General features: G+C 38.4%; 1 protein-coding gene across 8 annotated transcripts in view; it reads right to left on the bottom strand.

The window, feature by feature from the left end:
- The window catches only part of ODF2L (outer dense fiber of sperm tails 2 like), a 29,021-nt gene extending 18,035 nt beyond the window's left edge, over positions 1 to 10,986 (bottom strand). For 3 of the 8 annotated variants that reach the window (XM_074221762.1, XM_074221768.1, XM_074221767.1), the window contains exons 1-7: positions 10,530 to 10,773; positions 7,777 to 7,878; positions 6,312 to 6,484; positions 4,303 to 4,435; positions 2,086 to 2,145; positions 1,867 to 1,938; positions 1,137 to 1,253 (exon numbers count right to left, since the gene is read on the bottom strand). In XM_074221762.1, coding sequence (XP_074077863.1) covers positions 1,137 to 1,253; positions 1,867 to 1,938; positions 2,086 to 2,145; positions 4,303 to 4,435; positions 6,312 to 6,424 — 495 coding nt within the window. In that variant the 5' untranslated portion in view covers positions 6,425 to 6,484; positions 7,777 to 7,878; positions 10,530 to 10,773. Of the gene's footprint in view, positions 1 to 1,136; positions 1,254 to 1,866; positions 1,939 to 2,085; positions 2,146 to 4,302; positions 4,436 to 6,311; positions 6,485 to 7,776; positions 7,879 to 10,529; positions 10,774 to 10,854 lie in introns of those variants that run through there. The other 5 variants (XM_074221769.1, XM_074221764.1, XM_074221763.1 and 2 more) reach the window with 5 other exon arrangements.
- Between the last annotated feature and the right edge of the window lie 4,674 nt (positions 10,987 to 15,660).

The raw sequence follows: 15,660 nt of genomic DNA, 5'->3' as shown, positions 1-15,660 counted from the left end.
TAAACATCAGGCTGAGAAAAAAAAGTTTCATTCCAAGTCTTGGTAAATAAGCAGTTTGATAACTAATCCACAAACAACAATTAAGCACTTATTAAGTGGCAGAAACTGAATATATTATTGCTGTTTGTTCTTTGTTCTCAAAAATCATGACATCAGGGAGATGATGTCAAAACAAGCAAGTGAACTGATGAGTGGGGGGGGTGGTAAGGGGGCTCTGCTAAGTCCCCAGCCTCACTTTTTCTTCTAGGGCCATTTGGGTCCAGTGACCAGATATGGGTCAGTATGCCTGGAGACGATCTGGGCTACTCAGATTGGCTTGGTTCTTGAGGTCCTGTGATACCCCCTGGGAGAAGCCCAGCCCAGCTAGGTTCTTGGGGCTCCATGTTGCACCCCCCCCCAGAGAGGCCTGGCCCAGTGACTGGTCTGAGGACTAGTGGTCAGACCTCTCCCTGTTTCGGATCTTAGCCCCTCTTGTTGCCAGAGCCCATGAGCTGCTAGAGAAGAGGGCATGAAGTCCCCTCTCTGGCCTGAACCCAGTTTGGTCTCCATATATGTAAACAGGTGGCACCCCCCACAGCAGTGTCTCTGCTCTAGGAGGTTCAAGAAATCAGAGCTTTCTAAATGTTGGCCATTAGGATGAGCCCCCCACTGCCTTCACTGTTCCTTGGCTCCAGTCCAGTTTTCTCCCCCGTCTTCATCCTGTCTCAAAAAACTCCCTTCTCTCTGTTATTGCTCACATCCCACCCTTCCTACAAAATCAGTTCCTCTGCTGCCTTAATGCCACATCTCCTTTCTCAAATTTCTCTCAAAATGTTGCCTGAGCTTCTATTTAACACTTTAATATGACAGAAAGGGAATGAGCTAGAGATTGGGTGGTCTCAGTAACATCACCCTGTTCAATCACCAAGGACTTCAGAAATGCATGCTGACTCTGAAAGCACTCGAGGAGACAGTCCCCAACTTGGGATACACCTGAGAAATTTTAGAATGCTTTTACTAAAAACATTCAAAGTTTGTTTAATTAAATTTAATTTTAGTTTAATATACTCTGACTTTAAAAACAATTAATATGAATAGTTATGTTTTCATTTCTATTGACCATTTATGCAACAGTAAAAAAAAATACATATGTTAACCTTCATATATGATTTCAACTGATCATTCTCAGCTTCTTTTTTTTGAATCTGGAGCTGTAAGTGAGATTGTACCGATTTCACTGAGTGTGAAAGCTTGCTTGTTTTTAAGGTATTTGCCTAAGAAAGAGAATGGAAAAAAAAAACATGAAGCTTATTAATCTTTGATAAGAAACAAAAAGTTACTTACACATTTTCCCCATGGCTTCTATTAATCTATAAATTCTAAATATAATGAAAATGTCAGACTATATAATCTTTATTTCTAGTTATTAAATGTGCCCTATATGTGATGTTATTAGAATTTCAACTTGTTTGCATCCTAGAGTCAGACTTCAAATACTTCCCACCTTATCTGTACACAACTTTCTTCTTCACTCTAGAATATAATCCTGGGCTAAGTTAACATGCAACTGGCAAACCATAAAATTATTTTGTTACTAAAATAAACTTTCAATTTTGTGGAAAAAATTGTATACATCATAATTTGTAACACTTCATATGAAAACCATAAAATTGTTTTTACATAAAATCTAAAATAGAGGCAATGGCAATTAGCACAAACAAGAGCTTAAAATTTCCAAATACCCAGAGCTGAAAGTATATGTGCCTTCCCTTCTGCAACTATTTTGAGAATTTATGTACAGAGGGAAATTAGATTAGGGAGAATTTTTTTAAAAAATTTTTCCAGAAAAATATAGTTACTGGAATTTTACACCAAAAATGTACTTACTTTTTCTTTCTGAATAAAAGAAGAAAGCTTCTGGATATAGTCTTCCTTTTCCAGAACTTTCTTTCTAAGAGTCTAAAGCAAGTAAAATTAGAAAATCAGAAATATCACAAATGAAGTGATATTTTATAAATATGTAGGCATATATATAATATATTTACAAAGTTAAATAATACACAAGGCAGATAAATAATGAGACAAAGATAGTAGGAAAGAACTTACATCATTTTCATTTTCATTATCAGCTAACTTGGTCTTCAATGTGTCAAGTGAATTGCTCACCTACAAATTCAAGGCAATTAGAAGTAAATATAAATATAAAATTAAATTATACACAAATAGTGGAAAATTGAGCAATTAATTAGATAAATTATCATATAACCTATTAGGACTATTTGGTTGGTTTTCTCTTAAAGTTTATTCATCAACAAGTCTATTTTTCCCTAAATTAACTGAATAGCTATTTCCTCTTTCCAAATTAACCTATTACTTAAAAAATGTTACATATTTAACATTTTTAATGTAAATGTTTCAATGAAATCTAAGTCTATGAGACATGTGACTGGTAAATATATCAATTTGTGTTCATATGGATATATATAGAATATACATCCACATCAATATGTGTCCACACAAATGATATGTCTGTACATAAACATACACATTTGCATATGGATGTATCCCTGGAAGACACAAGGTCAAATTCTGCCTCTTGTCATGACCTGGCTCACGACTCTGGACCAGGCCCCCAAGCTTGCTGGGTTCAAGGAACTCTAGGTTGCAGAGAAGGTTATCAGTAGCCCTGACTGCCAAAGGCAGTTTACTCCTCTGGGGATTCTCTTCACAAATGAACTCACAAGACCAGTCACTAGCCCTTCTCCTCTGAAATTTATAACTAGAAACTCAGCTGATATGAAAAGTCTAAGGCACTGGAATGGTTTAATTGGCAAAAGATTATGAGTGTTGATTTTCACCGCTGAGGTGTTCCTTTAGTCAGTTTTGCAGGAAGTGATCATTGCCTCACCAAAATACATTAAATAATTTCAAAGTGTGCCCAATGACCACTGATTACTGGTTTTGAGATTTTATAAACTAGTTCCTTTATTTTCTTTTGACTTGAAATTGACCAGGACAACATTTCTATTCAGGAGCACATTTTATTTCCATTCTTTGATGCTTAAAAGGTTAATATACTCTGACTGAAATATCTATGGCCATGTCAATACTCATTTCACTTGTTCTAGCAAATTGAATTCTAAAAATTTCTAGGCTCCGATTTGAAATTAATATCTTCCCATAGTGAAAACAATGAAAATTATTCTTTAAACACAAAACAAACCATATCAAAAAAGATTCCCTATATTATTCCTTATCTACTGATTTAGGCATCTATGTTTTGAGTTAATATACTTGTTTACATTGAGTCTTTCCTTTTTTATTTTTTGTTTTTGTTTTTATTTCTTTTTTCCAATTACAGCATTCAATTTTTTTTTAAGTTTTTGAGTTCCAAATATTTCTCCCTTCTTTCTCCCTCCTCTTGACGGCAGTGATATGATTTAGATAATACATCTACAAGTATGTTAAATATATTTCCATATCACACTGAGTCTTTCTAAATAGATTGTCTAAAACTCATTTTGCACATTCAGAATGCTCTACATGTTTCTATATAGGTTTCTGTTTAGGACTTCTCATGGCTCTAAGTGACAAAAGTTATTAACTGACAAATGAGAATACCACAAAGTAATTTAAAAATGTGTTGTTAGCTATAATAGCTTTTACCAAAACATACTACACTACTATCTGGGCCCATTTATTGTAGGTTTCTTCCACAATCATTATTTTGTTGCAGTTCTACCAGAAAAAGTCCTTTTTTTTGGTCTAAGTCATTCAAAGAACAATCAGGAAGGAAAATTGAACCTTAATAATCCCACAATAAGAGTTGAAATGCTTAAGTCAGAGAATAAAGGTAATAGACTGAAATGACAAATCCTCTCCCACAACTCAAGCTTTAGCAAATACTGCAAATATGAGGATATATATAATTGTGAATAAATGTCATTTCTCTGGAAAGTCAAGCTCTTCCCTAGAGAAAATTTAAACTGTTAAATGCTACATATCAATTGTTAGCCAAGCAAGGCGCCAAAGATTAAGATCAAATATAAGAGCCCTGACTTTAGCTTTTTATTTCATTTCTATCAATAAGGAATTTTCATGTTTGCTGTAAATCTAGAGGATTTATGAGCCCAGATTTTCTTCTTATGTAGCATCAGTAATGACTGCATTTTGCTTTTCAGCAACCAACTTAAATAATCAAAAAGGGCAGTCTTTATGCACTGCAAACTAATTACTAAATTGGCTTTTCACTCTAATTTTTAAGAAAATGGTTAATATTCCCCATGAATATGAACTTTTGAAAATGTAATTTAGATTACTCACACTTTCTCTATTAAACTCAGCAAGGAAGTCTTTAAATAAGGGTATCAGTGACACTACAGAATTAGCTGCAATCTCAGTTTCCTGAAGTTTTTTCTCCAGTTCAGTCTGTTCATTCAGGGTATCTTGTTTCAGCCTACACACACACACACACACACACACACACACACACACACAAACACAGAAAATTAAAGATCTGAAGTTAAATACTTTTCTCATTATGTTTTCAATAGACACAAATAAAGCCCTCCCCAGTATCATTTTGAGTCACAAGGTGCTTGGATCCTAAAAGGTTTTGCTAGCAAAACACAATACCCAGAAGAGAACAGCCTTATAAGCCTGGTCTCTGATAGCTAAGAGTCAACCTAGAGGAGGAGCTTGAAAGGCTCACCACAGCAGCCAGAAGAGGCAGCAGGGCTGGTTACCAAGAATTTCTTAGAGGGCTGCTTTCCAACCCTGCCTTGGTAACTATGGCTTGTGTAACCGGGGCAAATCCCTTATTTTCTCTAAACCTGTTTGTTCATATGGAAAAGGAAGATAAGAATAAGACATTTCCCCCTGTCCTCATAAGGTAAAAAGAAAGGGGTCCTGCAAGCCTTGAAGCAATACATTTTTCCTTATATTTCCACCATAGGTTTTGGGTGTCCACCAGAAGGAACAGTCATAAATGAATCATCTGTCCTCAAAGTACTGATATTTTAAAGATGACCATAATTACAGGTCAACATGGTCTAACATGATCTACTGTCTCTGAATGTGAGAGAATGAGTGCCAGCAGAGAAGGTGCTAGCTACCAAGTTATTAAAGGTTTTCATGTGAGAGACAAGGGATATATCCATCATCTGAGGGCCAACCTATAATCTGGAACACATCAGAAGACTGGCAGATTTTTGTTCACCACATCAATTAATGAAAGTCATTATAAAAATGATTTTCACATTTGTCTACAATGAGCTTATAGCTACTAATCAAAGTGAAATGTAAAAATTCATCACAAATTTGATTTGACAAGATAAGTTACTGTTTCTCATTTGGGAGAAGGATTAGGCTTGTCTTAAACAACCAAGAGCAAGAGGTGGAGGACAGAAAAGCAGATTTAGATTTTTTGCTATTATGAGGAAACAATGTCTAGCCGTTAAGGCCCTGGAAAAGTGGAATAGGCTGCCTTGGCAGGCAGGGAGACAGTTGTTGTCTAGTGGAGGACAGTCTTAGGCTGGACTTCATCACCTCCATCTCAGCAATTCCTTCTGACTCAGATTCTGTGATTTAAAATAAATTACCCAAAAAGCTAACTGTGGCCAAACCACCCAATTATAGGTTTTTTGGTGCAGAATCTCAATTATCATTTGCATTCATCGTTCTAAAATGTCAATTAATTCTATATAACTGCATGATCTGTCATTTCATTGGTATGATTTTTCCTTCAAACAATGAGCTGCAAATCTTAAGAGGGTCCTTTGAATTTTTGTGGCTAAAAAACTCTATTATGTTCTATCCAGTTTCTGGGTGATAAGTATGTCTTAATTGGTAAAGATGGTCCTGAGATTACATTCCATTCTTGAGGATATTTCAGCATGATAGGAGGAGGCAAAATCTGTGCCAGCCTTTTAGAATCAAGACTCATCTCCTTACCAAAATGAATTATGTGAAAAGGACTTAAGTGGAAGGAGTCATTTATTATTCTTTTTGAACTATGATTCCATTTATCTGAAATGGTACTCAGGTTTATTTTTATTGACTCTAAAACCCTTTACAATATAAACATTTTATGTAAGAATTTTTATTATTGTTTTAATAAAGCCTAATCCACTTCTGGCAAATGAAAACACATGTTTTCTGAGGATTTGAATATATGATTGTCAAAATAGAGTTGAGTGCTTTATTGGAAACATAGAAAGAACAATTACAAGAGAAAATTTTATCCAAGCCACATAAATTCTATTTATATATATTATAATTTGTATTACAAAATACAAATTAAAGATAATTAAAATTTTCTCTTATTAGCATACCAGTTCATTTCATTTTCACTTGTGCTCCATGGCTGATTATTTTCTTGTGGTTTACTTGGATGATGTGATGACAATTCTTCAGAATGACTTTTCTGTTTTTCTGGTTTATCCATAAATCCAATAATAGAATCCGGATTTGGCTTTGGGAGTTCCTTTTCCAGGCAAGCTAAAAACTTGGAAATGGTTTATTTTTTTAATTTTAACCTTTCTTCAGTATTTCAGAATGGATTATAGACTTCTATCACTAACCTACTTAGACCAATGCAATTATTATGCTAAGTAAGCCCTTATGAAAAGGTGGGACAGTGAAAAAAGAAGAGCACTGAGTGGCAGATTCACCTAACAAGCTGAGAAAAGCCCCTGCAAGCCATTTATCTTCTCTATGCCTCAATTTACTCAACTGTAAATAGGACACTCATATACCTCTTTCATAAGTTGTGAATAAAGAATCTTATGAGCCTCAAAGCAATACATGGATAAGTTATTATTGCTGTCCAATATTTATTAACTTTAAGTAGTTTTGAAATACTATGATAAAAGCTATATCAATGAATATTAAAAAAATAAAACCTGGCAAACTGAGTTTTAAGAGTAATCACATTGAAATACTTCTATAGTATGAGATACAGAGAAACAAAACAAGACTGACATGACCTGGGGCAAACTGAGAAAAGCAGGAAAACAACAAACTCTGACTAAAACAATATAAATTTAAAAAAAAAACAATGAAATCAAAACTGAACTCTGTGTAATTATTATGACCAAGTTTTGCTTTAAATAAAAACTAGAAGAATGCACCTCCTTCCCTCCTTGCTGGACTTGGTTAATGTCCTAGTTAGCTTTGTTAAGCTGCTCCCTGACCCTTCTCTGGGATATATTATTGGGAAACATGAAGTAAAACAAGTTACAAATAACTAACCCCTAAATGACCCATTAATTCTTTCTTTTTATCTGGGATTTCCCTCTATTTCCTACAGTAAATTAAATAGGGCTAGGCCCCAAGGAGAGATGGACACTTTGGATACTTCCTCACTAGAATCAGAAAAGCTGTGTTTGATATCAGTGATTCCAAATATCACTGGAAAAATACAACCAAGATGTTGAATAGTTATTACAGCAGCTAAACTATTTAAATTATCTTGTTTCTCCACATCAAATTTCTGAAGAGCAAAGATTATTTTGTTTACGCCCTACTATCTACAACATAAAGGGCCTAGGAAACAGACAGCATTTAATAAATGTTTGATAATCAATTGCAGTTTTTGGACATAGGGTGAGCATCCAATAAAAATTTGTTGTTTGGACTGATAAATGAACAATGTGGCAGGTAACAATTCTGCAACACAAGAGGATGCCAGGCTAGAGAGTCTTTGACAACCCTTCCAACTCTTAAAATTCCCCAAATTCTAGTAAAATCCTCAGTACTTTCCTTCCTCTTAAAACACCAAACAATTTACAAACTTACATGCAAAGGATCAGGATGAGAAACCTGTCCTTGATTTTTGGAAGGAGATAGCTCACCCTGGTCAGGTTGAAAGAGAGGTAATGGTATTCCAATAGCTTCCTCCTGCAGAAAATTTGAATAACTTTACTCCTGTTGTATGCACCTATCATAAAAAGTCTAGATGGGGAATCAGAGAATGTTAAAAAAAAAAAAACCACTGAAGACTTTTTTTCACACTCTTGGATAGAAATTTTTAAAATGTACTGTAGCTTTTCCTCTCTCCTTAAGCAGAGTACACATATTCCCTAATCCAACCTCTCCGAAATAACTCAATGTAGTGTAAACATTAAAATGGCTTGTTTAGTTCCAGCCTGGTGACTAAGGTTAAGCCCAGTACGCTCCTGAGTCCAATTCTTCAACTACAAAGTGAGGATAATACCTTGCTTTAAAGGGCTATTATGGACAAAAAAATGAAGTAGGTCTTTGGTACTGATGAGGCCTGAAGCCTATTGGCCTACACGCTCAGTGGACCTGGCCCTTGCTTGGCCTACTGCTTCCTGCCAAACTGTTACTTTTCGGGATGATCAATGAGCCTGGAACAAACCAGACCTTCTCCTGACCATTCCTCCTCTCTGAAATCCTCAGATAGGCTGTGAGTAATAATACTACAAAAGGAAGTTTATTAGGAGATTCTTTTTAAGGTAAGAATAATCCAAAAGGGAGGCATGAGGGCAAAATGTGTAAGGTGAAGATATTCTACTTCTAGAATTTGTGACACATATTGGTGGCTTCCTGATTCTAAATACAGTCAATAGACGAGGTTGCCAGGTACATTTCCTCCAAATAAGTTATGCTTGCTGATAACAATAACTTTATGTGGCATTTGATTTAAGAAACATATACTGTAGAAAAGGAACAGAATTCGGGAGTCCTAGAGGGGACCTGGGATTGAATCCTGATCTAGCCTCAGGCAAACCATTTCAGTTGTTCAAGTCTGGGTTAGGCTTATCTGTTCAAGTTGATGAGACTTGATCAACTCTAAGGTGGCCTTCCATCTTGAAACCTCCGACCTCGGAGACACTAACCCATGAAATAATCCATGGTGTTAAATAGTACAAGTCTTATTTTTATCTTGAAAATAAGGAAATGGGTTCAGAAGAGATTAAGTGGCTTAAACCAATCATAAGGCAAGAAATCCAGGACTATTAGTTTAAAAGACTAGTGCTTTTCTTGCTACACTACATGATTCTCCATAGTATAAAAATGAAAACATTAAATGTATTATTTGTTCATTACTAGTGAAAAATATCAACATAAAAAAGGCCATTTTTTTAAAGGACTCAATCATTACTGATGAATATGACATTAATAGAGAGCTGGCTAGAGAATCAGAAAGACTGATAATGGATGTGTGACTCTGGTCAAGTTACTTGACATCCCAGTGACCCAGACAATTCAATAAGAATAAAAGCTGAAGAACAGTTACCTATCTTTTTATCAGAAATGGGGTTTTTCTCTCCAAGAGTTTCTTTTGTCAATTACATCACAAGTCCAGAACTTTCCCAAAGTCATTATTAAAATTGTTTCTAGTTTCTTCTAGGCAAATACACTTGTTTTGCTCTTTATGTTCTAAATAGTAAATATTAAATTTTATTCACAAAAATGACTTCTGAATATTTAACTAGTTTATCTCAATGTTTATTATTTCATCAACTTATTACTATAATTCAGTATATTTTAGGGTTTAAATTACAAGTATTAAAAGGGGCAAGAAAAGCTGCTGCAAATTCTATTTTCCATCAGATGATGCCCAGATTCAACTTAAGAATTTCATTGTTCAAAGCTTGGTTAAATATGTTCTGCCCTAAAATACCTATTTCCTTAGCCCAAGTCTTAAGGGAAAAACAAATTGATATTCAGGTGGGCAAAAGAATACTATTGTTCTCGGTGTCTCATATACTTTTCCTCCTGAGAATGAAATACATGAGGAACTTTCAAATTCCTTTACAGATTTAACATTCTCTAAAGAAACCAAACAGTACCCCTACTTTTCAAAACACAGAAGTTATTTGTGTAATTATAGATGTATGTATATATCTTCAAAACATTTCTCCTGGCAACAGGTTTTGTTGGACCTCTCCAAAGTCCTGAATATAGATTGTTGGGTACAAACCAGGCGAAAATGGTCAACTTGCTTGGAAAATAATATATTTAATTTTCATGATTTTCCTTTTTTCATACTATGGAGAATCATGTAGTGTAGCAAGAAAAGCACTTGTCTTTTAAAGGCTGGTTCAAGCGGATTATTTATGCCAGTCTTTCATGGTAGAAAACTGCATCGTTATTGACGGGCCCTGTTAAACCTCAGGTCCAGCTCACCAGCCTAGGCACAAAGTGCCTTCCCATGGCACTTGACAAATAGCTTTCCTAAGTCTTGTCCCTTTGGCCTGGCTTCTGGAATTACACTCTCGGGGGCCCTTGTAGAGTAATTACTCGAAGGATGACGTAAGCCACCGGGCACGGGCACGTTTTCCTGAGTTTCAAGTGTGGCACGGCACGCTGCCAGGGCGTTAAGGATCAGCAATATGGATCACAGGGACTATCTCAAGCGTTTAGGGCTACCTGGCACTCCATGAACGCTTGATTGGATGACTTTAAAAAGGGAGAAAAGAACCGGGATCAAACAACCTCAAAAAAAAAAATTAAGCAGGGTTCCTTGGTGAAAATTTCTTTTTGGTCTGTAGCTAGCTCAGGACAAGGGGGGGGTTCCTCACCGGGGAGCCCCAGGCAGCGCACTGAACCTGTCCGGTCCCGGGGCGCTCTGGCCCGGGGCATTAAACCACCGCTTTTCTGGGCATGGGGCCCATGTGTCCTAGGAGGTCCCAGCCCCCCGAGTCAGGCCTGGCGCCCCCCTCTGCCCCCCGGGCCGCGGCCTGGACCGGGCGGGCAGGGCCTTGCCGGGGCACCGCGGCGCGGCTCGGGCCTCGGCCCTGCGGCGGGGCCGGACTCCGGGACCGGGCTCCGGGGCCCGGGGCGGGGGGCGCACGTCGGCGCGATGACGCAAGCGCGGCACGTCGCGGCGGCTCGAGCCTACCGTACCGTCACTGGCTGGGCGGGCGGGCCGGCGGATGCGCCGCCCGGGCAGCGGCCGTTACCGGACGGAGGAGGGCGAGCCCAGGCGGCGCCGGCGCGGAGCGAGCGGGAGCGGCTTCTACGGCAACCCGGGCCCCGCCCCTTCCGCCGGGCCTCATTGGGTCCCCGGGAGGGGGCGGGCTCTGGGCGCCTGCGTGTGATTGGCGCGCTTGGGGCCCGGCGGGTGCTGGTCCCGGTGACTCCACGTGAGGCGGCCCGGCCCGGAGGCGGGAGCCCCGCCACGTGCTGCTTGTTGGGGGAGGGGGCCCTCCTCCCCTCCCCCTCCTCCCCTCCCCCTCCTCCCCCTCCCCCTCCTCCTCCTCCTGTTTCCTTTATCTTCTAGTATATTGATAGTTATATTAATCATTTTACTTATTATATTAGCATTGCTTTTCTGTTTCTGTTGTGCATTTAAGAACGTATTCCTTGTTTCTGATTTTTGTTATTAAACATCTCTGTGAGCAAGCATCTTGTGGGTGCAAAATGCAGAAGTATTCTTAATCCTACATAAATTGGCGTCACAAGCTGCGCAAAATAATGCCATTCTTTAAGAAAACTGAGACAGGATCTGGGAATTTTTTGCTACCAGGATGGGAGGATTTGCCTTTTTCCTCCCTAGCTCGGGTATGGGCTAAAGGAACAAGATCTTGTGAGAAGTGGGGGAGCAGAATCCGGCAGGGAACCCCCCCACAAGTCACTGAGCGTTCGCAGAATATTCCCTGGAAAAGGGGAAAGAAGCAAATGGAAGGGGGTGGGCACTTTTGACTGCCTATCGGATCATGTGTAAACGGAATGATGATTTAATACAAGAAAAGGTACAAATGGAAAAGGTATTGTCTGAGCTCAGTAGCAAATTATGTTGCAATGTCAAAATTTTACATCGGGGGATCAGGCTTGTAATTATCCAAACGTGGCCGAAAAAGCTCAGTATAAGTATAAAAAAAAAGAAAAGGGAAAGTCAACAGAAAGAAAGTCCATGCCGTAATTGCCTCCGCTACTGCAGATTGGGACCCAGATGTATGAGATGGAGATGTATGGGATGACACTGATGATGATGATGAGAATTGGGAGGATACTAAGAATGGACAGAAAAAGATTAGGGATGTGATTGACGATTTTACTCAACAAGAGATCACAGATTTGCTTGAGAGATTTTCACAGAGGCCCAGAAGGCCACTTGTAACTTGGATAGTAAGACTCAGTGATGGGGGTGCCGGAGGAGCGTGGCTTGACTCTAAGGGTTGTGTATGAGATGTATAACTGTTCACCACAAATCCCTTTGTTCAGCAGGAAATACGAGATCATTCCCACAATTTCCAGCCCAATGGGTGACCAAACTGACTCATCCCTGCTTGAATTAGTGGCACAGGGCCTAAGTAGACGATACCCGGACTCAGCTATGCGGCCTCCTAGCCATAGACCATGGTATACCTTGAAAGATGGGATTTGGAGGTTAAAAGAGGAACTAATGAAAACTTCCAGGCAGATACTTAGACTGATACCCCTGTCTTGGCAATGCAGAGGTCCACTCTTATTAAAACTGCTCCTCCTGCATATAAGAATATTGTTACTGTATTGTTAGGAGCCATTAATGAACATTTGAGTACTATTATGGATAGACTTTCACAAGTGAATGACTTTGCAGAGTTCCCAACTTCACAGGGGAGAGGGAATAGATTTGGGGAAGGAGAACAAAGAACTAACTTCATAAATCAGATGTCTAGAAAAGAACTGTTTACCTCTCTCTTGAAGGCTGGGGTTAGAAAGGATGAAATAGATGGGATACCTACCTCTGAAATGTATGGGATATACAAGAAAAAGGACAGGGAATGCAAAATCGGAGCCTAACCACGGCTACCCCTCTCCCTACTGCACCACTTGCTGACCAAAACACACTCCATCCATCCCTGGCTCATTTAAAAGGAGAATGGGAAGTGGCCAAGTCCCTAGTATCCAAGCAATACATAAGGATTTTAGACCCCACATTAAAATTGTTCTATATTGGAAAAATGGGTCCATGACTACTGCTAATGCATTAATTGATCCTGGGGCGGAGGCCACCTCGATCTGGGGAAATCCTACTAAATTCAAGAAAGGGACACCAATTACTATTTCAGGGCTAGAAGGGAATGAGGGAAAAGCAGTACAGACAGACTTAGATATTAAAATTGGACAATTTCCAAAAAACACTCAGTAGTTATAGGCCCTATGCCAGAATATATAATTGGAATTGATATCCTAAGAGGAATGACTATTTGACTGTCAGAAGCACAATACCGGAAAATTACTATTAGAACAGTATTGCTGGGAAAGTTACAAATGGAGCCAATATCAGCTCCAACACCATCTCAGGTAGTAACTACGAAACAATATAGGATACCGGGGGGTGGGAGGAGATATCTAAAATCATTGAAGAATAAGTACAAGCTGGTGTATTGATACCCACGACTAGCCAATGGAATAATCCTATTTGGCCAGTAAGAAAGTCAGATGGGTCTTGGAGAATGACAGCGGACTATAGGCAATTGAATAAAGTAACTCCTCTGCCCTATGCAGCTGTACCTGACACTATTACATTGATAGAAAGCATTCCAATCAATAAAGGAGACTGGTATGCAGTAATAGATTTGGCTAATGCATTTTTCACAGTACCTTTAAACCCTGAGTTCTGGGATCAGTTTGCTTTTTCACGGAAGGGAAGACAATACACTTTTACATGTCTCCCACAAGGGTGTATTCATAGTCCCACTATATGTCATTGTATAGTGGCAGAACATTTAGATGAAATACAACTACCAGATGTCAATGTAATACATTATATTGATGACATTCTCATACAAGGATTGACAGGAGATAGTGGAAGACTCATTGAGCATTCTTGTGTCTCATATGAAATCTAAAGGATGGGAAATTAACCCAGATAAAATACAAGGACTAGCCCAGTCAGTAAAAATTTTAGGGATTATTTGGAATAAAGGACACAAGGAAATTGTTCCCAAAGCCAAACAAAAAATATTACACTTCACTTCTCCTCGAACAAAGAAGGAGGCACAAAAATGTATTGGATTATTTGGATTTTGGAGAAATCATATACCCCATTTAGGACAAATTTTACAGCCATTATACAAAGTGACTCATAAGAAATATGAATTTGAATGGAGAGAGAAAGAACAAGCAGCCTTCAATGAAGCAAAAATTGCTATACAAACAGCAATGGATTAGTGGCCAATAAAGGAAGGTCCAATAGAATTATAGGTAACAGTACAACAACAATACGCTGAATAGTGTCTATGGCAAAAACAAGACAGTAAAAATGTTCCATTGGGATTTTGATCTAGGAAGTTACCTGAGGCAGGTAAAAAATATACTCCTTTTGAACAGCAACTATCCGTAGTATATTGGGCCTTAGTAGAAACTGCGCACCTAACAATATATCATGGAGTCATATTAAGGCCAGGAATTCCTATCATGAGCTGGGTGATGGGTACCCCAGCATCACATAAAATAGGTCATGCTCAGGAGCACCCATCATTAAATGGAAATGGTTCATACAGAATAGGGCTAAGACAGGGAAACATGGAATCTCTAGCTACATGAAAAAGTAATGGAATTACCAACTATGTTAGATACTGAATTGACTACTGTATCTTTGATACCCTCAAAACAACAGTCCCCTGTTAAATGGAACAATGGGTATGATTCATTAACTGAAATTCAAAAACAACATACATGGTTTACTGATGGTTCTGCTAAATACCTATGCCAGGAAAGATATTGAAAAGCTATTTCATACAATCCTATAACAAAAATGATACTAGAAACTACAGGTAAGGGTAAAAGCAGTCAGTGGGCAGAATTAGTAGCTATGTATCAGGAAGACAGTGCCATACATTTACTGATTCTTGGGCTGTTGCCAATGGTTTAACTGTGTGGATGCCAATATGGAAGGAAAATCATTGGAAAATCAGACAAAAGGAAGTTTGGGGAAAGGAATTATGGCAGGACATTTGGGAATGGTGCCAACATACTAATGTTTCAGTTTTTCATGTAGCTGCTCATATGAAGAATGATTCTACAGAATATGAGTACAATTCTTATGTGGATGAGTTAATCAAGATTAACACCAGTAAAATACAAGAGGATGCAGGCAATGAGTATGCCTTAGGAAAATGGGTCCATACAACTGTAGGTCACTTGGGACTTTCTGCTACTCATAGGTGGGCATTATCACGAGGAATCAATTTACCAATATCTATGTTCAGAGATATTAATGATGCCTGTGTTATTTGTCAGCAATACAAAGAAAGGCCAATTCCTCAAAAAATTCAAGAAGAAATAGCTCAAGGAGTGTTGTCTGCTCAAATTTGGCAAAATTGATTATATTGGACCAATGCCAATGAGCCAAGGATGCCAATACGCTTGCATTTGTGTGGACACATATTCTGGTGTATTAATAGCTTGCCCTTACAAAAGAGCAACACAGAAAAATACGTGTAAAACATTGGATATAATTTCATTATATTATGGGGTGCCAGTGCAAATTCAAAGTGACAATGGAACCTATTTTAAGGGGGCTGAGATTGATGCTTATTGTAAATGTCATAACATAGAATGGATCTATCATATCCCTTACTATCCACAAGCAGCAGGTCTAATAGAAAGAATGAATGGATTATTGAAAGAAAGATTGAAGAAATTGAGTAACAATGACTTGAAAAGTGGAAAGAATGTCTTTTTGAGGCGTTACAGCAGCTAAATAATAGGCCTCTCGCT

This window comes from Macrotis lagotis, chromosome 2 (assembly GCF_037893015.1).
Source record: "Macrotis lagotis isolate mMagLag1 chromosome 2, bilby.v1.9.chrom.fasta, whole genome shotgun sequence".
Classification (NCBI taxonomy): domain Eukaryota; kingdom Metazoa; phylum Chordata; class Mammalia; order Peramelemorphia; family Peramelidae; genus Macrotis; species Macrotis lagotis.
This window is presented reverse-complemented; position numbering and strand designations above follow the sequence as displayed.